The sequence below is a fragment of the Mus musculus genome, chromosome 17, assembly GCF_000001635.26.
Source record: "Mus musculus strain C57BL/6J chromosome 17, GRCm38.p6 C57BL/6J".
In the NCBI taxonomy this organism is placed as follows: domain Eukaryota; kingdom Metazoa; phylum Chordata; class Mammalia; order Rodentia; family Muridae; genus Mus; species Mus musculus.
Genome location: NC_000083.6, coordinates 43,424,921 through 43,448,339, shown reverse-complemented (window position 1 = coordinate 43,448,339; position 23,419 = coordinate 43,424,921). Strand labels below are relative to the sequence as shown.

The window sequence follows — 23,419 nt, the reverse complement described above, 5'->3', positions numbered from 1 at the left end:
AAGTGGGGAGGACTGAAGAAAGGTTTCTCTCTAGCACCTTTTCTGGGAGCATGGCTTTGCAGCCATCTTGACTCACCTCTAGAATAGTGACATAGTATATTTCTGCCCAAGCAACCCAACCCATGCTTGGACAGTCCCCACTCACAAATGTAAAGCTTTGCATATTGCTACTAGGCTCCATTCTTGTTGGTCTCTTGTTGGGTTTAACCACTAGGAGGCAGGCAATGGAAAGATGGGAGTGAGAAGAGTTGACATAAATCATTCATGCTGTCCCCTTACCCTGTTCCCTTCATCCCAAGCTTGTCTCTGGTAAAAACTATACTGGCCTTCAAAAACTATAGCTTCTGGGGAGGGTGATATCCCCTAAGACTTCAGCTATCACTGGACTTGAGTGAAATCCAATCTGTTGTCTATAGTGTGGCTTATAAAGACTATGGCTTCTGAGTGCCCCATCTCACCCCTTATGTATTTTATTCTGACTTACCTCTGTATGTTTCCTTTCATTAAAGCCTCTTTATTTGAACTGTTATAATCTCTCTTTTCTCTCCCCAACCCCTGACCAAATATCTCATAGTTTACATTCAATGAAAGAACTTTGAGAATCTTATCCTGGTTTCCTTTCTGTGGCTGTGACAAAATACCCTGACAAAAACAATTTAAGGGCCTAAAATTCCAGATCACATTGTACCATGACAAGGCAGCAGACAGTGGTGGGATTTAAGTTAAGAGCTGGTCATGTTACAGCCACAGTCAAGAGCCTAGAGCAACAAAGAAAGGCGTGCCTGTAAGTGCTCAGTTCATGTCCTCTACTTTTATATAACTCAGAATGCCCAGCCTAGGGAATGGTGCCGTCCACAATTCAGATGAGTCTTCCTACATCAATTAATTTAATGAAGACAGCCTATGACAGACCTTTCCAGAAGCTGACTTTAATCAAGCCAGTATTTTACAGGTGTGCCAAGAGGCCTGCCTCCTAGGTGCCAAAGTGACATCATACTCACCTTGCACGTATGCGGTAACCTCTAAATTACTAGTTTTTCTAGAAAACTAGCAGGAATTCATTATGTGTGAATGAAGAAATGAAAGCGGAGCCTCTTGAAAGAAATCCAAAAACCCTCTGCTGTCCTGGAAGCCATAGCCTTCAGAGCACACTACACTATTCTTGTATCCAAGGGAGTATTCTGAGAGAGACGAGTCTATGTGGGAAGGAGTGATGCTTCCTGCACACAAGTCCAGAGGTTTGAGAAGGCAAGACCCCAAACTCCCACAAGGCTTAAGTATACTTACTCTCATCATTTCTGAATTCACTTGGGTGGGAACCGTTGAGAGCAAGTCAAGGATGCTGATGATGGCTCCCAGGCTTCCTGGAGATGAGCGGATGTCCTGTTCTTCCTTCCCAGCACTAACAGAAAGGTCCCTCAGGTATGTAGGGAGCTTCTGGTCCTGGGTGGGGCTCTTGATCAAAGCCTAGTTTAAAATAAAGCAAAAAAACAAATGAAATTATTCCAATAATCTGGAAGCTGTGGTTTTCCTTTATTCTCAATGCCTACATCTGCTGTGGATTTCATGGTCAAATGTAAGTTTGTTTTTTTGTTTGTTTGTTTGTTTTGTTTTTTTTACAACAATTTCAGGTTTTATTTTTGAAATGATTAATCCTGATTGTCAACTTTCTGAGTTTTAGAATCATCACCGAATCTAACTTGGGGCATATTGAAGAGGGAGTTGTTTCTAGGCTGAGTTCATTGAAGTGGGACGAGCCACTCTAAATATGGCTGGTACCATTCCACAGGCTGGAGTTCTGGAATTGAAAAGTCAGTCTCCCTCAGCTTCCTGACTGTAGATGCAGTGTGACCAGCCTCCTCCTGCTCCTGCCTCCTCCTTCCCGTCCCCACCATGATGGTCTTCACCCTCCAACCGTGCGTGAGCTTGAACAAAACTCTTCTATCCTTTAAGTTTCTTTTGTCAGAGATTTTTGTCACAGCAATCAGTATATGTTGGCCATGTACAGTATATGTTGGCCATGCATTTCAGAGCGGTACATGGCCAGTTCTCCTAAGGGCTGAGAATCCTGCTGAGCCAGAGAGATAGGCCTCCCCAAGGATGTAGAGTCCAAGGTTTCAGATTTACCTTGGCCACCTGGAGCAAACCATTGATTGGAGCTGAGATGCAGGCCCTTGACTCCTCCTTCCACTGGGTGCCCACACATTTGTAAGTGACAGTCCCGCCGATGGCCTGTCCAGGGCTTCCGTAAACACCTGAGAACTGGCACAGCTTCTGAATGACTTTCCCAGGATCCCCAATGCCAATGATGGGATCCTGGCATGTGACATTCTCCCCTGCATCAGGAAATAAAAGGGACAGTTGAGAAATTCTCTCAGCCATAAAGAAGAATGAAGCTATGTCCTCTGTAGGGAAATGGGTGGCACTGGAGAGAACCCTGCTTACCGAAGGTCTTAAGGACATGATACCTTTACCTTGATGGACAGACCCCAGTTATCAATATTCACAAGAATGTACACATAATATTCAGTAAGCTTGAATTAGAAAACTACACGAAGAGCTTGGTTAGAAAACTACAGAACCTTCGTGTATGGGGCTCCAGTCACAAGGAAGCCATCTTATCACCTGGCCTTTCTGGTGACTGGGGAGAGTTCTTCCACATGAACTCTCGTGGAAACAGTCACACAGATCATGACTTCTCATCTTGAGAATAGGCCAGGTCACACTGGCTCAGGGTTGACAGAGGATAGGAGAGGATCTTCCCACCATTTTTTTTTTCCCGAATGGCTCTATCTCAGGAAGAGCGCTGGTAAGGACACATTCTCTTGATGTCATCTGTAAGTAATCTCAGAAAGACACAGATACTGCCCATTCCAGTCTGCCTCGCAACCCACTTAGCCTTCAGGGCTTGGCCCGAGAATGATTTCATTGGCCAGGCTCTCTCTTCACTATCGCAGTAGAGCTAACAGGAACGCTTTCTGGCCATAGATACTAATTCTATCTTTATGTTCACTCTAGCGTCTGGGACAGCATCTTCAATCTCTTGGTCTCCTAGGCTAGAGGCCAGAGAACATGGTCTCTGTTTCTTTTTTAATTCCCCATGGTTCACCCAAAACCTTCATATGCAAATGAAGACATCAATGAATAAATGAGTCTCTGCTCATGATTAGATGACTTGAAGGTCACTTAAATGCACTTACTTGGAATAAGTTTGAGCTTCATAGATGGGCTCCGGACTGAGCTGTTGGCTGCATTGGTGAAGTGGCAGAACACTGCGATGTCTTTGGGACATCGAGGTAAGTTCGCTGGGAGACTGTATGTGTAGCATGCTTGCTTGCCGATAACTTCTCTTTCTAAAGATAGTATTATTGAGACTATGAGCCGACAATGTGAACAGCCAAGACATAAGTAAAGGTTTGCCAAGATGTTCTGATATGAACGAACTTGCCCCCAAATCTCCTGGGAAATTTGTGACATTTAGTTTCAATATGGTTTCACATTTCTATGTGAAAAGAACCTCTGGTTCTCAGAGTATGTAAATTCATCTTTGAAAGTGTGCTGGCCAAAATGTCACCTTGACCATTCATGGTTTCAAGTCAGAGCCTACATCCTGATCTGCACATCGATCATACCCTGCCTTGCAGTGATTTATAATCATGTCTTTATAGACCACTTTATACTTTAAAGATTAATGTAAAATTAATAAAATAATGTGTCCTCATGGGTGTCTATATATGTGCTAGTTAGTGCAGTTACCCGCAGAGCCCAGAGAAGGCCAGCAGATACCATGGAGCTGGAATTGCTGGTGCTTGTGAAACCATCTAAGATGGGTGCTGGGAATTGAACTTGAACTTGGTGCAGTATGTGCCCTTGACAGTTAAGCCCTCTCTCTTCCCTAAGGTCATTTTGTCCTACCAAGCCAGAAGTTTCAACAGAGAAAATCCTCAGTCTCCTTTATCTTCACATCTCCCTGTGCTTGGCTTAGTATCTGGCATATAAGAAACACCCAATTTACACATTCTAGCATCAGAATGTGGGGATATTGGCATTCTTCAACATCTGGGGCAATTCTCCATCATCCAATAATGTAACACACAGCCGTCTCTGTCTAACTGGAGTCTTGATTTTTTGAACTTCCACTGCCTTTCTATCTATACTACTTATTTTTAGGTTATTTGGTGTTATATACATTGCCTTTGATAAGCATAGGTCTTTATAGACAATAAAATGTATGTCTAAATTGGTTATTATTATTATTAATTTCCTTCTAACTTATATGTGTCTGATAGTCTGTATGTGCGTTGTGTGCATGCAGGATCTCACAGATGCTAGAAGAGTGTGCAGGATGCACTATAACTGGAGTTATAGGTGGTTGTAAGTTATCCAAGGAGGATGCTAAAGGCCAAACCCAGGTCCCTTGCAAGAGCCTCTCCAAGTGCCTTCAACTGTAGGAGATGTGAAGGCGCTTGTGCTTACAGGTAAGTACTAGTAGCAATGGGGGTGTTACATAAACAAAACTGTCCCTTCCAAGGATGGGATGCGTATCCTATTATGTGCCCAGAACAATGGGAACAGAGGTTAATGGCCTGGTGACCTTTGCTCTAGCTCTGTGACCAAGACTACACCAGATCTTCCCCCAAGTCCTTACCATCAGCTTGTTTTTCTCAGCCATTGTCTAGAGCCTATAGTTGTGGAAGGTGTCATGTGTACGTAAGGAAGATGTAGTCACATCTGGTCTTTATTTAGCTTACTTTGTTCCTCAAGGAGATTTGTGTGCATCGGCTTTATTGTGCATACCAGATTGAATGAATTACCACCGGGGAAACGTTCATCAAACTGGTCTCTGTTTAAATATGCCTAAAACAAATTACTTGTGATCAGGCTTATGAAGCCTGAAGCAACAGCAGCTGCTGAGTCATGTGGAACCTGGGAGCTTCTTGCCTCCCTCCACCCATTACTCTGTTGGCCATGGTGGTTGCAGACACCCCCACACTCAACTTCTAAGCTGTCTCTCAATCCCATGCCAATTTTCTTTCCAACCATGACTGAAGGATTATTGCTTTTCTGACCTAGTCTGCTACCGAGTATATCGCTCTTTGAAGATCCTGTCATTGTGCCAGGGGTGGGATGTGGTGGGGAATGGCTTGGGTACCATTTGAAATACAAAGGCTGCTAAGGCTGAAGAGATGGCTCCGTGGTTAAGAGCATTGGCTGCTCTTGCAGACAACCTGGGTTTGGTCCCCAGAACCCACGTGGTGGCTCATAATCTTCTATAACTCCAGTTCCAGGGGACTCAACATCTTTTTGACTTCCACAGGCTCTGTGTGAATGTGACACACACACACACACACACACACACACACACACACACACACACATACACACACACATGCGCGTGAGCAGGCAAAGCACTTACACACATAAATTAAAATAAATAAACCGAATGAAGTTTTAAAGAACAAGGTCTTCCTGACCCTGGAGCCTTCGACCAGAGGTTCTGGGATGTTGATAATGACAGATGCCTTCGGGAAGCATCATGCTTGCAAGAGAGTGGGTCTTACTTTCTTTCCCTCTGTGCTGTTTGGTTCTTTCTTATCATCTTGCTGGCTGCAGTCATGCATTTATAAGGGTGCATGGGTCATTCTGTATCAAGTTATAACAAAGAAAGATGCATCATCAGAGTATCTGGATGAACACACTGAGGGTGTGGAGATGGAGGAAAGCGTACGGGCTCCACCCGAGACTTCTGGTTCACCAGTGAATCATCAGCCATATACCAAAACAAGATAAGAGAGACAAGCAGAATTCTTCCTGATACACTCTCTAGGATCCCAGAGTAGCCAGTGCTGCTAACTGCCGAGCCATCTCTCCAGCCCCAGCCTTTGTACTTTAAACGGTCCCTGAGCCATTCTCCACCACATCCCACCCCTGGCACAATGACAGGATCTTCAAAGGGTGACATACCCACAGAAGATCAGAAAACAAAACTCCATCAGTCATGGTTAGAGGTCTGGCCTCCTCTCTGGGTACTGAAATGGATCCCATGGGCCTCCCTGGTCAGGGCAGTGTTCTGCATCCGAACTACATCCTTAACCTCTTTTCATTTTTTATTTTGAGACAGGGTTTCACCAAGTTAACTAGCTTGTCCTTGAATCCCCTATGATAGCTTAGGCCGGCCACCTGTGTCAGCTTCCTGAGTATCTAGGATTACATCCCCGTGCCTACAAGTGTGGCTCCTCTGTCTCCGTGAATTTTTTTTTCAATATGTATTTTTAAGAGTAAAAATTCACACCTATGGGCTAATGCAGGCCTAGCAGCGGCAAGGTCTGCCTCTTACCAGCGGGAAAGGATGAGGAGTCCACGTGGAAAGTCACAGCGTACTCTTCCCCTGCATCCTCTTCTACGCAGCATTTGAATTGATGGGAACTGGTACACAGACCACTGGCTTCCAAAGGATCCATCATGATGTCTGACACCAGAGGCAGCGGGTGAACGGTGACATCTTTGGTGGCAATGCTGTATGAATTCTTATATCTAAATATGCAGTGGTAGGTTCCTGGGGGAGGGAGCAGAAGTGAGACAGAGTGAAATCATTGCTCTTAAAAGGCATCATTGTAATGAAGTCATTGCCCCTAAATGACATCATGGCAATAAGAGGAGTCTTAGCTTTGTTTCCTCAATTTGTGTACAGACCTGCACCACCTTCCTGGACACTGGGAGAGCTTGACTGACTTCTCTTTTACTCCCTTCACGGGTCTTAAGAACTAGCCAATAACGCTCCTATCTTCAAGTATGCATTCACTCCAATCCAATGAAGTGGCTTTATCCAAGGTCAAGAATGAAACTGGGCTCCAAACTCTCCACTCCAAGCTTCTCCCACAAGCAAGGAGAGCATGGGGATTTGGTGGTGTGCAGAAAAGAGAAAGTTTTTGAAGAGCGGGGACATCACAGAGCACCTCTGTCTTATCATAGTCACTTGCCTGTCTCTGAATGGGTGGTCCCTTAGATTCTAGGACACCATGGCTCCAGAGGTCAAGCCATCATTTAAGCAGCTGCCTGCCCTGGATGTTTAAGTATTTAGCCCCGTGACCTACTATATCATAAAGGCTCCGTGGATGTCAGCTGTTACCATACAGTTCTACTGAATCTTTATGCTTTCAATGACTTGTATCTCTTGGCAACATGAACAATTAAGAAAAATGAACAAGAAATACAAATGCTTCTCTATTTAAAACTAGACATAAAAACACTGACTGGAGTTGTCATGGCACAGCTGGGTAGTGTAGTGCCAATCATGTAGTAAATCTGTACTGCCACCACCACCATCATCACCATCATTTTGTGTGCACAGGTATGTGCAGATGCATGTGTGTGCAGGTATGCATGTACATGTATATGCACACATGTGGAGATTAGAGAACAATCTCCACTGTTGTTTCCTAGGCACCTCCCATTTTCTGTTTGAGACAGGGTCTCTCCCTGGCCTAGAGCTTTGCCACACAGGTTAGACTAGCTGGCTAGCAAGCCTCCAGGAAACTACCTGTCTCCACCCGCCCCTACCACCACCGCTCAGGTTGCAAGCTGGCATTGCCGTGCAGGGCTTTTTATGTGCTTTCTGGTGGATCAATTTCTTGCAAACTGATGCTAAAGATCAGTCAGCAGGTCCTCATGTTTGCAAGGTAAATGCTTTACTGACCGAGCCACTTCCCAGATCCTCAGTAACGCTATTTTGAAAAAAGCCCCTATTGTCATGGCGGCAGGAGTGCTGGCTGTGGAGTTAGACGTTAACTTCAGTCCAGGTTGCACAACATCACTTGTACTACCACGTTTATTATTGCTTGTGAACACCATTTTCCATATCCATAAGATGGGATAATGTGGCCCAGGCCGCGGTGGTGCACACCTTTAACCTCAGCACTTGGGAGAGAGAGACAGGTGGATCTCTATGAGTTTGAGGCCTACCTGGTCTACAGAGTGAGTTAGAGGACAGCCAAGGCTATACAGAAAAAGCCTGTCTTGAAAACAAACAAACAAACAAACAAACAAACAAATAGGATAATGCTAATCTGTCCTGTCACCCACAAAGAGTAATTAATCTAAAGTAGTCATTATAGGCATGTCCCAAGACAGACCTAGCTGCGTCTAGGCAACCTGCTGCAGGGTCTGGCCCATCACTCACCGTTCCACTCTCGGGTGGAGGTCTTCACCATCAGCACCGACTCTGCTCCATCCTGATACCTCCTCATGGTATAAAACCTTGGGTGGATTTTAATACCAGCTGAGGTGTTCCAGTACACCTCATCAAAGCTACTCACATCGCTGAGGCAGGTTATAGAAAAGCTTTGTCCCTCAGAAACAGAAATTGGGTCCCGGGTTATTGTTAGGTTGGCTGAAAGAGTGCAAAACAAAACAGACAAGACAAAAACCAACAATAGATGCAATGTTTAGTTTTTTTCAGATGACATCGACACGGGAGTGACATTTAAGACAGGGACAGCAACACGGACCATCCTGGCTCTACCCGTGTCAGCGTGGGATTGGTACCTGGCTGCTCCTGGGGTTTACTTGTTTCTAGGCTGTTCCCGGTGGTGCTCTGAACTGTACTCACTTCCATCACATGCCTTAGGACCTCGGGCACTTCCCCTTTGTAGCTGGCATTATCTCCTGATGATTGGCAGGGTAGAAGGTTGCACACTTAGGGATGTTGACTTAATCCAGGCTCCCCCCCTCCAACCTCCTCTGTGACCCCCCTCAATGGTAAAATAGAGGATTGGGTTCTTGCAACAACTTCACATTGACTCTGTAAGTGCTTTCCCCATAATAACGGTGTTGTATCTTGGAAAGCGGCTGTGTTCACCACTGGATCAACCAATGTCAGACCACTGTGATGTAGATTCACTCTTTTCTATATCTGTCTCCATAAAACGGCAGCCTTTTGCCACTGTTGGTACATCCTTAGCATTTACAGTATACAGTCTAGTATCCAGTCAGTGCTTCATAAACAAATGAATGGATCTTAATCTACCTTTTTAGCACAGGGATCATAAAGTTCACTCTCCAAATAATCATGCTTAGATCATCTCAGGAACACTGGATGTACAGGCACCTTAATGTTATTTATGGCCATTTCATTTTAACTATATACAATACAATAACCGAGGTTAATAACCGAGCATGTGTACTGCTATTTTTGGAATTCTATCATAGATTCTGTAAGACATTGTTGACAGTGTTGGGATCATTGCAATATAGATGCTGATATGAAAACCAATTAATTTATTTTTCTCTTGTTCTATCTTTCCTTTTCTCTGGCAGCGTGTCTTTCCCGTGACTGACATCTCAAGATGGCGTTTGCTTTTGTCACCTGTGGAGGTGAACTGCCTCATTTCCTAAGCCTGTTGCCACAGGTCTGCTTCTCCCTTCATGTGCCAGTCTCATTCTTAGTGAACATCAAAAGAAGCCAGTGCGTTCCACAGTATCTGAGACAGAGTTCACATGCTGAGGCACAGCAACCAAGGCATACCCAGACCTCACTCTGCCCTGCCTGACTGGAGGGATCTGGAAACAGCTCCCTGGGGGGCTAAGCAGAAAGCAAAGCCTCATGGGCCCAGAAATCTGATTCTCTTGTTTCCAAGATAGGTCAGATGGCCAGACGAGGAATTTTCGGCAAGCACTAACCATGCCTCTATATTATGTCCCAGGTTTCCAATTAAGAGCTGTGTCTTGAATATGCACTGACTCCTAATAGCAGAACATGTACACAAGGCAAACAGGTATTGCTTGCATCCTGCTTCTTATGACATTTCTCAAAAAGGCTGTAACTGGTTCATTTTCAGAGGACAGACGGAAAGAAGTGTCTGTAGCCGTGGTGACTCTAGAATGCCATTTGATTTAATGACGCCTTTATTATTTTGATCAGCATAGGACCAGCGTTGTAGATTGAATGAGAAATGCCCCCTTCGGCTCATGTTTAAACACTTAGAACCCAGTTGGTGATATTCTATGAAAGTTCCAAAACCTTTAAAATGTAGAACTTGCTGAACACAGTATATCGCTGTGGATAGGATTTAAGGTTTAACAGCCTAAGCACACTTCCTGTCCCGCCCCCTCTCTCTGGTTCCTGTGTGTAGATGATATAAGAAATGGCCCTTTCAGAAACTGAAAAACTGAAAACAAACCTTTTTATTCAACCATAAGACCAAGTGATCAGGTTGTCCTAGCTTTATGTGGGGCTATTTCTCGAATGGAGAGATTGAAACATGGAACCAGAGGCGGGGCTGGGGATAGGGGGAGGGCTGGTAGTGGGGAAGTAACTGAGGCCGTTGGGATTTAAGGAGGGGAAACCAAATTGTGGAGGAAGGAGGTTTGCAGTCATATGGGTTCAATGACAACGGAACTAGCCTGGTCCTATACAACTTTCTAAGCCCAACTGCTTCCTTTAGCTGAACAACATGGTTAGTTTCTTCCCAGTCTTTCCGACCCAACCCAATTTAAAATGATTCCATCTGCATTGAAATGGCATAGAGGGACATCTGACTGACATCCCACTCCCGGGGAAAGCTCGGCTTCATTCTGCCCACTGAGATGAGGATTCCAATCGACTGGCAAGTATAACATACGTCTGTCTAAAGAGTCTATGGCAAGAGTTCTTACCTACAGAGGTGAAGGTCACAGCTATGTTCTTACTGCCTCTGGCTCCATAGGCACTGACGAACTCGCATGTGTAGATGACTGTTGTTCCAGAAGACCCACTGGGACACTGGGTTCCATCTGCCTTGAGCGTGTAAGTGCTGCAGCTAGACTCTAGGTCTGATTCTGGGTTCCCTGCAATGATATAAACACATTTTCAACAACATGTGTTGTAGTATGTATATATTTAATCTCAAACACCTTTGATCACTCAGTTTCCAGAAAAAAAAAGACACATAAAGTTTATATATATAAAAAGCCTTAATCAGCCCTAGAACTTGGCAGGTATCTACCCTCTTAGCTATTAGGTTTTTACCTCCCTATCAATAACCCCGAATTATGACTTGTGAGCTGTGGGTATAATCAAGTGTCATTAAGAGTCACTTTTATTGCTATGTTCTTTTAGTAGAACTGTATTTGGTGTTGCCCTAGGTTCTCAGGTACTTGATCACCCAAGTAGCATCAGGGATGTGTTTCATCTTACAAAGAGGGCCTTCCATTAAATCAGACGTGGTTGGTCACTCCCACAAGTTTTATGGCACCATTGCACTAGCATTCCCTGCAGGCAGGACACCGTGTTCTGAGTGGGCCTCTCTTACTCTGATTGGCCAGTCCCCATTGGACAACTCTTACCATCTCTTATCCCATGGCATCTTCCTCTTTCCTTCTGCTCCCTCTTCCTCATGGTCTCTTGCCTCTGACCCCAAGCCCAGGGACCAACCTCCCCCATCTCTGCCTATCTCTCTTCTGCCTAGCTAATAGGCTGTAGGCATCTTTATTCACCAATCAGATAACTTGGTGGAGAGGTGTTGGTTACATAGCATCACTTGAGTCTACATGCAAATTCTATATCCCTGGGGGCAACCAGGCCTTGGGGGCCAACATTTAGCATTAGAATATATAGCAAAAGAAAAAACCTCAAAAATATGGTTGTCTCACTCTAAATTAGTAGCACGTTTTTCAGTGGAACCTTCAGCTCCGTGCTTTTTCAGTTGCTCACAACTTTATAATTCCCGAATCACTGCTTCCATTCTCAGAAACATCCCACCCTCCAAGCCGTCTTTATTTCATGCCCAGGGTTCTCAAATAACCCTGTGTGTGATTTCTTTTCCTTCTCTGGTCTCCATTTTCTTCTCCACCCAACTTCACCTGCTACTGTGGCTGTCAGATGTTCTTGCAGCACTCATGCCATCCCAAAGTGAAAGTGGTGGATTCGTGTCAAAATAAACGCACTCCTTCAATGCTAGCTGATCAACAATGCTTTCCTGGCTGGTTTATCACAACTGGACACAAGGTGGAGTCGTCAGAGAAGAGGGAAACTCAATTGAGAAAATGCCTCCATAAGACCACAGTTTAAAGCATCTTCTCAATTAATGATCAAAGCGGGAGCACCCAGCCCATTGTGGGTGGTACCATCCCTGGGCTTATGGTCTTGTGTTCTTTGGAAAGCATGCCGAACAAGCCATGAGGAGCAAGCCAGTAAGCAGCACTGTCCATGGCCTCTGCATCAGCTGCTGTCTTCAGGTTCCTGCCCTACATATGTTCCTGCTCTCACTCCTTTTGATGTGGAACTGTTATGCTTTGATGATGATACTCTATGGAAGCATGAGTGAAATATGCCCTTTCTTCCTCACGTTGCTTTTGGTCATGGTGTTTTATCATAGCAGTAGTGACTCTAACTAAGGCAGGTGCATGCCTTTATTGGTTTGAGTATCATATGACCAGTGCTGTGGTTTGAATGAGAAATGTCCCTCGTAGGCTCACGTGTTTCAACACTTAGTCCCCAGTTCACATTGCTCTTTGGGAAGGTAACAAAACCTTTAGGGTGTGGGAATTTGCTAAAGGAAGCACATCACTGTGAGGTGGGCTTTACGTTTTCATAGCCTGGTCCACTTCCCATTCTCTCAGATCCCTGTGTGTGGATGAGACATTATCACTCTGCTTGCTGACTGCCAGGCCTTCTCCTTCATGGTGGACTGTGTCTGCTCTGGGACTGAAAGCCAAAATCAACCCTGGTTCTCTAGTTTGTCCTTCAGTCAGGGTATTTGATCACAACCACAGGAAAGTAGGGAGTCCAAGCAGCCTTCCTCCCTAAGTGTCTATTCAGGTCACTCCACTCATCTCCACTCTTTTTCTCTTTGACAAAATCACTTCTAACTCTCTAAGGCCTGCCCTCCGTTCATCCTTTCTTGAACCTAGCTCTTATGAGAAAGCCACACCTGCACTAAGGATCCTACAGGTTTGACACACTGTAGATGGGGAGAACGTTGCCTCTCTCTGCAGGTCAAATCTTAGTCTGCTTACATGAAAGCTGCTCTAGCCCCACCCCCTCTCATGATGCTTCTGCATTTGATACCTGAGGGCTTCCCATTCCTGTCTTGTCATTAGATCTTTGAAACTGGCCTTTGTCACCCTCTACTTTTGTCAAAAGTGTTTCCTTACGGCTAACGGCACCTTCTCTTTCCTCCATCTTGGGCTTCTCCTCATGTTGCCTCCACTGCCAGCCATCTTCTTTCAGCAGTAGCTGTGTGAGCCTCCCTTGGGGCCTTCCTTGTTTTTCCTGTTTTCATCTTCCTGGGCTTCCTTTCAAGGGCCCTCTCCTGAGCATCCTTCTTAAATGCCTATGTTGCTCCTGGTGTTATCCCCAGCCACACCCCTCCACCCCATCCTATTCCACTGTTGCTCCTCTTTGCTTCACTCCCTTGGCAACATCAGCCCCCCACCCCACCCCGAGGCTCCTGCTATGAACTGAGATTGGATGACTTCCCTCACTACTCTAAGAGGAATGATCTGGTTGGAAACTCTGAAGGCAAATTCCCAATGTTGATTTGACATCTCTGGTACCTCAAACTCAACACGTGCGATTTCTTTATTTTTCCCCAGACAGAATTCGCACATCCAGGGTTTCCTGCCAGTGCTATTGGCAGGAACCCAAATTAAAACACTTAAAGCCGCTTTAATTACCCGAACTTCCTCACATTGTGCTTCCACTCGCTTATGAAAACCCTGTCTGAGCTTACACTCCTGAAACATGGCCATCTCCAGCAGTGAAAGGTCACTCCCTACCCACCACCCCTGCCCCCCGGGCCCCGCTGTTTGTTGTCTGAACTTTGCAACTGATTACATCTGGGCTTCAATTCAGAATTAATTCTCTCTTCAACTTACTCACTGTGCCACCTGGAAGTTTCATTTTCTTTTTGTGGTTGACTTGGTTTGGGTTTTGAGACAGGGTCTCACTCTATAGCCCAAGCTTGCTTTGAAAGTGCTGTGTTGTTTTGGTTAGTGTTTTACTGCTGTGAACAGATACCATGACCAAAGCAAGTCTTATAAAAAACAATATTTACTTGGGGCTGGCCTACAGGTTCAGAGGTTCAGTCCATTATTATCAAGGTGAGAGCATGGCAGTATCCAGGCAGGCATGGCACAGGCAGAGCTGAGAGTTCTATGTCTTAATCCAAAGGCTGCTAGTGGAAGACTGACTTCCAGGCAACTAAGGTGAGGATCTTATGCCCACACCCACAGTGACACACCCATTCCAACCAGGTCACACCTATTCCAACAAGGCCACACCTCCAGATGGTGCCACTCCCTGGTCCAAGGATATACAAACCATTACATGTGTAATCTAGTCTGGCCTTTAATTTGTGATTCTCCTGCCTCAGCTTCCTGGGCTTCAAGTACAAGTAGTCGATCATGATGTCCAGTGAAAGTTTAGGTTTCTAACTTGAGCTCTGAGCATCTAATTTCCTTTCACCTTTAAATGCTTACTGTGGGTACCGAGTAAAGTCAAATGCTCTTAACACAATGTGTGCCACTGAAGGACCACAGGTTAGACATATCCCTGAGAGGCAGACACATAGAGAGAGGACCTGAAAACAGATACTGAAGATGGCAAACTTCCAGCTTATTCCTCACCCTCCTGACCTGAGACCTAAGTCTGGTATCTCAAAACAAAGACTACATGAGCTTTCTCCTCCCACTGGTACTCCCCCTTCCCCACCCCTATCCATCAGCAGGACATGCTGATGTCAATGTTGTAGGCCTATCAGACTCCCTATCTGTTAGGTTTCAAACCCAGGACTCGAATCCTAACCCTGTTAATATACAGGCACTTTCACCCCCTACTCTCAGGGACCTAGCAACAGCTTATGTCATCACCTGCCACAGTCAGGTGCGCCAGGTGCACTAGGTGTGTGCTGTGGACAAAGGGACCTGGCCACCACTCCAGGTCTTTCTCTCTGTGTGCTCCTCCTTTCTAGTCTCTGCACACAGTCAGGCTCCTTCCTTCCCTCTCTCTCTCCCTCCCTCCCTCGCTCGCTCCCTCCCTCCCTCCTCTGCCTTCTCTCTCTGTCTCCCTGTTCATGTCGATTTCTCTAGCCTTGTCTCCTGAGACAGGTGAACCCACCTGAGAGCTGTTCCCAAATAAACCTGCTTTTATGCTTTTATACTTTTAATTTGGCTTGAATTTGCTTAGCATGTGAGCCGAGAAAAGCTATTTCTTGGTGCTGAAACCCAGGTCCCTCTCAGGGTTGAAACCTAAAACTGTCTTGGTTCAAACTGACCAGCTCTAAATTGGGGAAGGAACCTTGAGAAAAGACCTTGAGAACCTCCAGCCAATGAGGAGAGACCTCCTGGGTTTTTTGGTTCCTGAGATGCTGCTTTGCTTTGCAGGAGGTCTTTCTCTCACTTTCTCTTGATTGGCCTTTCTGAGTGTGTGTGTGTGTGTGTGTGTGTGTGTGTGTGTGTGTGTGTGTGTGTGTGCTCAGCCCTCAGAAAAGCCTTTCTTCTGTCTGCCATACCTGAGATTTCTCCCGTTTCTACCCATTGCACTTGGTGTGTGTGTGTGTGTGTGTGTGTGTGTGTGTGTGTGTGTGTGTGTGTGGTGTGTGTCTTTAAATTTTTTGAATGCCAGATGAAAGGAACCTGATGCAGACCTCTAGACGACAGCAACATTTCTCACACAATAATATGTTCTAATCTATTATTCTCCTCTGAATTTGATTCTTCATTTTTCTCAAAACCCGAACCGCTTGTGGCCTTCAACTCATCCTGCAGCCCTGGCCCTGGATGCCTCTTCCTGTTGAATGTGCCTCATGCTTTTTGTTTGTTTGCTTGTTTTTGTTTTTGAGACAGGGTTTCTCTGTGTAGCCCTGTCTGTCCTGGAACTTACTCTGTAGACCATGCTGCCCTCAGACTAAGAAACCTGCCTGCCTCTGCCTCCCAAGTGCTGGGATTAAAGGCGTGTGCCACCAATGCCCAGTGTACCTCATGATTAAAGTCTGGCCTTTTTACCCAATGGACAATCCAGTGAACCATACGAAGAGAGATGTGTATAGAGAAAGACAGAACCTAGGAATATGTTGGTGATGGGTCCCATCAAAGAAAATTCAATACAGTGTGCAGGCTAAAGGGAGGGTCATCTCAGACGGGTGACTGAGAAAGACTTCAGAGAAGAGGATGTTATTCTAAGTCTTCAAAGACAACTGGGAGGTTAACAGAAATCAGGGCTGTGGTGTGAAGTGAGGCTGTCAGGGTGTGAACCTAAACCAACAATCCTCACAGAAGGGCTTAGCACTCCATGGAGCTGCTTTGGGGGCCAGCGTTTGGTGCAGGACTGGAGGGTAACAAACTATACCGGAAATCTATTGTTCTGCAGGCTGCTGCTCAACCTTGCTAGACTTAGGAAAGTCAGCAAAGGGGTCACCGGAGAGAAAGGTCCTTGAGCATCCCACGGCAGACTTCCTGGTTCCTCTGCCAGAGGGTGAGGTCTGTCACCTTCTAGAGTTGAAAGAGACATGGGAACTGTGCAAGGCCTCTCCACCATCTGGCAGCTCCTTCAGGATGCCTGTGCCCTGTTTTCCTTATAAACTAGGGAAGTGACTAAATATCCCATAGTGACATTTTTTTCAGAGTTGACTAGTTTTTTTTCAGGTCTTTCTCAGTCCTCAGAGGTCGATTCAGATGCTGCAAGTGGCATGTGTTTGGTAAACTAGAGGTGCTTGGGAAAGTATGGGTGAAAAACCTGACTTCTCGGATGATGATGATAAATATGAAAATGATGGTGATGATGATGTAGCATAGTCTATGAGCACAGAGTTTGTAATTTAAAGAGCTGCACTTTAGCTCAAAGACTTTTCTTTGTATTAGCACATAATACTATTGTTCCTTAAAAAGAAGAGGTAGCTATGGTCTCACACGGTTTCTAAGTATCCTTTTTTATCTAAACTGCTGGCAGCTCAGTCCAGAGCTGGCTCACCAGGATGAAGAACATGCTGGTCACTATAGCTAGTGAGATAAGATCAGTGGAGAGTCGTAATTTTTCTTTTTATGTTGTGACAAGAAAGACCCTTAGTGACAGCCCCTGCCCTCCACACATGTATACTCCCAAAACCGTATGGCCCAGAACGTGTGAACACACATGCCACATACATATATATGCAGAAAAGTAAACAAGTAGAAATGGGCATGTAGGAACTGAAAGAGAAATGATGGGTCTGCAGAGAAATGCATGCTGGGAACAGAGAAAAAACTGAAGCGAGTCCATAAGCGAGAGACTAGAGGTAGGAAAGCAATGAGAAGCTCCAGTCAGGCCTAGGGGAAAACTTCGTGACCTCAGCTTTAGCTCTTTGCTGAAGACAGAAGGGAAGGGCGGGCCATGCTATGGACCTATGTCCCCAGGCCACTCCCTCTTGGGCCTTTATCTGCTAGGATCTTGTCCTCAGCCCAAGCATGATGCTTCTTGCATGAGAGTACTTTTGGAGGTTTGCTGTGCAGCATCCAGGCTGGAACTAGCATCAGAACTAGTGGTTTGGGGTTTTAGTTTTGTTTTCATGGTCCAGAATAAACACCATTCCTCCTCTGCCTACAAGATCTCCCATTTTTTCTTGGCTGAAAGGTAAGCAAAGAGACCTCTTTGCAAAAGGTCTCTATCCACCGTCCTTACCTAGAATGCTTATCTTCCCTTCCTGTTTCCATTCAATACTGCTCCAGTTTGCAATATTCTCGCTGCAGCAGTTCAGCGATATAGGATGGTTGTCACACACCACCTTTCTCTCCTCCTTGGCCAAAATCCGGATGGGAGTGACATCTAATTTTCTGACTGTTCCATATTCAAAAATATCCAATGTCACATTGCAACCATACATGCCTGCAAAGAATACACAAAATTATGAGTTACTATCACTCCCGTGAGTTTCCTTTAATAGAACCGAGCCTCGTTTCATGTGCCGTGGCATCTGCGACTTGACACAAGGGCCCCTTGAGGAGTGTTCAGAAACTGTTAGGCCAGCACAGACAGGTCTGATGACGCAAGGTAGAAGGTAGAAAAGGGGTATTCATGGAGTCATACGGGGAAGTGAAATTGGTAAGTCTTGGAGAGTTAGTGGACCCTGAATAATTTGAGCGTGCTATTCAACCCTGTGGTAAGATTGGAATCTTTGAAGGTGTGATCAGACTCATGTATCTACAGTCCTCTTTCTTGTGTGGAGGAACAGAGTTGGCGCCCCTGATATCTGGTCTTAAGTAGGGTTATTAAATACTAGAAATTGGCAGGCTCATTGTTAATCTCTGAAGAACTAAAATTTATGGTTTTTTGGTTGCTTGGAGTAGGAAGGAGGGTGGGAAAGGCCAAAGAGAGGACTTGCAATGGAGAAGAAGAGTATTTGAAGAGGCTGGATCTATTTCCATCTTAATTTTAGTGATGCCTTTTCAAGTCTATATGTCAAAACTGAACACTTTGTATACATAAAGTATGTGCAGTATATTATATGCCAATTTCATGTCAGCAAACTAAATTTTATAAGGTAGATCAAAATAAAACAGCATAAAACCATGACTACTTACTATGTAAAATTCAAAATAAAACCAGTGCAATTTAAACACCGTTTAAAAATAGCGCCCTGGGTCTTTGGGGCAGAAGGTTCAGTGGTCCGCCGTGCACGCGTGAGGATCTGAGTTCAGATCCCCAGAACCCATAAGAAAGATGGAAATGATAACCTGCATCTGTAACTCTACAGCCTGAGAGGCAGAGGCAGGTGGGTCCTCAGACCTCACTGACTGGGAGATGGTTCGCTGCTGGATTCAGTGAGAGACCCTGCCTCAGAAACCAACATGGGAACAACAAAGAAAGGATGGACCATCTAGTGATTGCCATATGCAGGGATCCATCTCATAATCAGCTTCCAAATGCTGACACCATTGCATACACTAGCAAGATTTTGCTGAAAGGACCCAGATATAGCTGTCTCTTGTGAGACTATGCCGGGGCCTAGCAAACACAGAAGTGGATGATCACAGTCAGCTATTGGATGGGTCACACGGCCCCCAATGGAGGAGCTAGAGAAATTACCCAAGGAGCTAAAGGGAACTGCAACCCTATAGGTGGAACAACAATATGAACTAACCAGTACCCCGGAGCTCTTGTCTCTAGCTGCATATGTATCAAAAGATGGCCTAGTCGGCCATCACTGCAAAGAGAGGCCCATTGGACTTGCAAACTTTATATGCCCCAGTACAGGGGAACACCAGGGCCAAAAAGGGGGAGTGGGTGGGTAGGGGATTGGGGGGGTGGGTATGGGGGACCTTTGGGATAGCATTGAAAATGTAAACGAGGAAAATACCTAATTAAAAAAATATATATATCTTTTTAAAGATTAAAAAAAAAAAGAAAGGGGGGCTGAAGTCTAGCTTCCTTGTGACAATGTACTCATATCCAGGCAACATATGCACACACACACACACACACACACACACACACACATACACACACATACACACACATATGCACACATACATACATATATGCACACATATGCACATACACACATACACACATAAAAGTATGCCATGGGATGAATTTTCCATTTTGGAATAGGCTTCTTGTGAACAGCTCACCCTCCAACCCCTGTTCTGTTGGCTACTTCTCTGAGCACACCATTCAGTTCCCCCTGGCGCACCCCCCCCCAAGTCTCTGATCGGAAACCCACCCGCATCATGCTGTGTGAAGTTGTAAATGGTAAGGCGGGTGATCAGGCTTATATTGTTGATGACAGTGGTGTGAATGGAGTATTTGTCGCTGTTCTGGATGTCAGAGCGTTTTTCTCCATAGTACCAAGACGTGTTGGAGGTCACGAACTCAGTTTCACACTCCAGAGTCACATTGTCTCCCTCAAAGATGAATTCTGGTATGACAGTGAATTTCGTCTCATCTAGAAAGTCAAAGAGAAACGTTTGAGGGTTACACATCAGTGATGCAAACTGTGGGGCTCTGCAGGCTTTGCCTCAAGGATTCTTGAGGGCTCTTCCTAGCATCTGTCTGCCACAGTCTTGCCCACACTCTCCCCTTACTACTCTCTGAGTAACAAAGATCCCATCACGTACTGATGCACCAGAGCCCGTATCTGCAAAATGGAAGAGAGTATCTAAAGTCATGGATTTTTTTTTCCACCGCTATTTTAATTGACCTGGAACAGTACTTTGCAAGCTTGAGGCCCTGGTGAAGTATGGATAGCTCTTTGTAGGGCTAGTGTGGTTTGGATACTTTCTGAGACCCACCCTCTAAATGAACAATAGAACCCTAGTTAGTATCAGCATCTGCTGTTACTGTTTCCCCACAGTGATGGCTTTACATTTATGGATCTTTTCAATATATGAATACAGACAATCACAAGCCCAGTGGTTCTAGTATGAACCCTGGTTCCCATCTCCCTGATGCTCCTGCTGCAGTAATGTTAGTCCAACAGAGGCAGTTGGCATACAGAGCTCCAGACCTCTGTATTCAGAAATATGACCGTGATTTCCTAGCTCTTCGTCTTCCGCCTCACTTTTTTTTTTGTTTTGGTATAGAATGTATTAGATTTCATTATGGCATTTTTTTGCTTATTTGTTTAATTCAAGACAAGTTTTCTTCTTGTAGCCCTGGCTGTCCTGGAGCTCACTCTGTAGACCAGGTTGACCTCGAACTCAGATAACTATTTGTCTTTGCCTCCTAAGTGCTAGGATTAAAGGCATGTATCACCATTGTCTGCCTCATTTTGGCACTCCAAGGAAATTGTTTTTGTTGTTGAGTCTCTTCTTCCCAACTCTCCCCTCACCCCTTCCATCCCAGGAGCTTCCTTTCCTCTTACATTAAAAGTTAGGATCTACATATGAGAGAGAGCATGCAATTTTTGTTTCCCTGAGTCTGGTTCATCCAGCTTAGCATCTGCCAAATTCATCTATTTTCCTAGAATTTTCATAATTTTATTGTTCTTGATAGACTAGATAAATATAAATTTTTATTATATATATGTATATATATGTACACACATACACACACACACACACACATATATATACACACACACACATACACATATGTACATGTAAACTGAGATTTTATTATCTGCTTATTTGTTGATATCTAGGCTGATTCTATTTCCTAGATCATCTAAATAATGCAGCAGTACACACAGATATATACAAGAATCTCTGGGGTAGATTTCCTATGTTTAAGCAATACCATCACATCATGCCTACCCCAAATGAACAAGCCACGTGGGGTGTGATAATGCAGTAGGTTCCACTTACTGCTCGGGGTTCCCTGGAAGGAGTTGTAGTCCATTTTGTAAGTATGGTTGAGGTTCTGTATGACTTGTTCATTGGCTTTATGAATAGATCCAGGCAGTGGTGCCGATGTAACCCGGACTACGTAGTTCACAACCACGCTGCCCTTGCTGCGTAGAGACCACATGGTTCAGTAAAGCAGTAGTTAATCTAGGAGAGTCTAGATCCTTGTGGCTTATTGCACAGAAAAGCAAAATAGCAGAGGACAACCGAGTTCCATCATCAAGGAATTGTTCAAACAACCCTGTCTTTAAACGTTAGCAGACACCCAAGGCAAGACTTGCCCAGTAATGTAAATGAGGAAAGTGACTATATAAAGAACAATGAGCTGAACCACAAGGTTTCCAGACATCCCGAGATCCTGTCTGCCTATCCGAATCTTCTAGTAATGTCTTTAACATTGCTGTCTGATACAACTCTACTTTAACATTTCAAACTCTTAGAACTCGAGATGTATTCCTGTTTGCAAGTCTTTCATGCCTGAGATGAACACATCTTTGTGTTTCCTTGCTGCTAAAGGGTAGGAACACGTCATGGTGTTTCCTTTTTCTGGTTCACCACTGTGCTCTGGTGGGCATAGCTCTCACCTCTATCACGTTGCTCCTGCTAAGGACCCTACATGATAGCCCACGGATGTTTTGTCTTGTTTCCTGGTGCACTGGTTTCTGCCCTCATAGAAAAATGAGAAAATTACATCATTCTTACGTGAACTGTGTCACAGTCACCGATCTGAATCCTGGTAAAGTTCTGTAACCCGCTCGGAACTGGAAAACAAAGAAGAGAATGATATGAGGCAGGAAGGAGATATCAAAGGTTTATAGGTACAACCCAGGTAAGGCTTTATTTTATCTATTTTGTTCTTGGTGGCATTGGCAGAGCTTTGAAGGAGTAATATCTAACAAAATGTGTCGGTCTTCAGAGAAGCACACAGTAGATTAAGTGCACAAAAAGGCTGCTCAGGAAAACACAAGAGAAAGAATTGAGAGGCTGTGGGGATGAGAGAATGTGGCATCACACTCCAAATGGAAGTGAAAAGGAGGGTGGAATGGAAGGATTCGTACTACACCACACCTGACAATGTTCAGAAGGACCTTCCAAGGACATTTAATCGTCTTCCCAGAAATCCTCCTGTCTGCCAGACACATAACACTTATGTGTATTCTAAGGTAAGGAGCAGAAACCCATTCCTGAGTGTCAGTGGTAGCCCTTTGGGCTACTTGCTGAAACAGAGCCAGAGAGTTGGAAGCCAGGAACACCCTCACAGCCACCATCCCACTTGCTCCCCACCTTTAACATCAGTGTGACTTTGGTAAATCCAGCTTCATTTGTCAATAGGACAGGTTCATCTTGTTCTTCTGAATATCAACCCCATAAGAATTCCTGACCTACTCAAGTTACATGACCAGGTATCATAGCTAGCTTTAAGGGTCACTTGCTACAACCTAGAATCACCTACAAAGATGGTCTCTAATGAAGGAATACCCAGGTCAAGTTGGCTTGTGGGCACATTTGTGAGATATTGTCTTGATTGTTAATTGATGTCAGAAGACCTAGCCTACTGTGGGTGGTACCATTTTATAGGTAGAGGGCCCAGAGCTACATGAGACAGTGGAAAGCTAAGTGAGAATTAGCAGCAAGAAGCAGGCAGTATAGATGAACTCATTCATCTCTGGTTTTGACTGTGGTTATGATATGTTTAGCTGCTTGAGCCTCTGCCTTTACTGCCACAAAATGACAGACTGTGACCTGCTATTTTAAGGCAGACAAACCCTTTCTTCAAAGCTAGAGAAGTTTAAAATTCTCTGAGCTCAGCCTTGAGGTAGGTAACCCAGTGATGTTAGAAGTCTTATCTGTGTAGGAAAAACCTAGTCATTTGGGGCCAGTACTGTTCACTGGGAAGAAGGTGCTGAGCTACACGACACAGCAGAATGTGAGACTGCCTGAAGAACAGACCTGAACCAGCAACCTCTTCTGGATTGCTCTTAGTGAATGGATGCCACCAAATGCTATCCGAATCATTTCTACTCAAGGGAGAAGCCCTCCTGAGAGGCCAAGGTGACACCCTATCCTCTGAATGCTGTTTGAATCCTCAGGTGGGTTTGCATGACTTCAAATCCTTACACCTAGG

General features: G+C 44.8%; 1 protein-coding gene across 8 annotated transcripts in view; it reads right to left on the bottom strand.

Annotated features, from left to right (window-relative positions):
- Adgrf5 (adhesion G protein-coupled receptor F5) overlaps positions 1 to 23,419 on the bottom strand; it is a 99,229-nt gene that overhangs the window by 11,218 nt on the left and 64,592 nt on the right. For 5 of the 8 annotated variants that reach the window (XM_006524125.4, XM_006524128.4, XM_006524126.4 and 2 more), the window contains exons 7-17: positions 21,997 to 22,055; positions 21,256 to 21,401; positions 19,674 to 19,895; positions 17,633 to 17,836; positions 10,654 to 10,824; positions 8,545 to 8,664; positions 8,180 to 8,389; positions 6,338 to 6,556; positions 3,201 to 3,353; positions 2,128 to 2,336; positions 1,288 to 1,467 (exon numbers count right to left, since the gene is read on the bottom strand). In XM_006524125.4, the coding sequence (XP_006524188.1) occupies positions 1,288 to 1,467; positions 2,128 to 2,336; positions 3,201 to 3,353; positions 6,338 to 6,556; positions 8,180 to 8,389; positions 8,545 to 8,664; positions 10,654 to 10,824; positions 17,633 to 17,836; positions 19,674 to 19,895; positions 21,256 to 21,401; positions 21,997 to 22,055 (1,893 nt within the window). The remainder of the gene's footprint in view (positions 1 to 1,287; positions 1,468 to 2,127; positions 2,337 to 3,200; positions 3,354 to 6,337; positions 6,557 to 8,179; positions 8,390 to 8,544; positions 8,665 to 10,653; positions 10,825 to 17,632; positions 17,837 to 19,673; positions 19,896 to 21,255; positions 21,402 to 21,996; positions 22,056 to 23,419) is intronic. The other 3 variants (NM_001357332.1, XM_006524129.3, NM_001081178.1) reach the window with 1 other exon arrangement.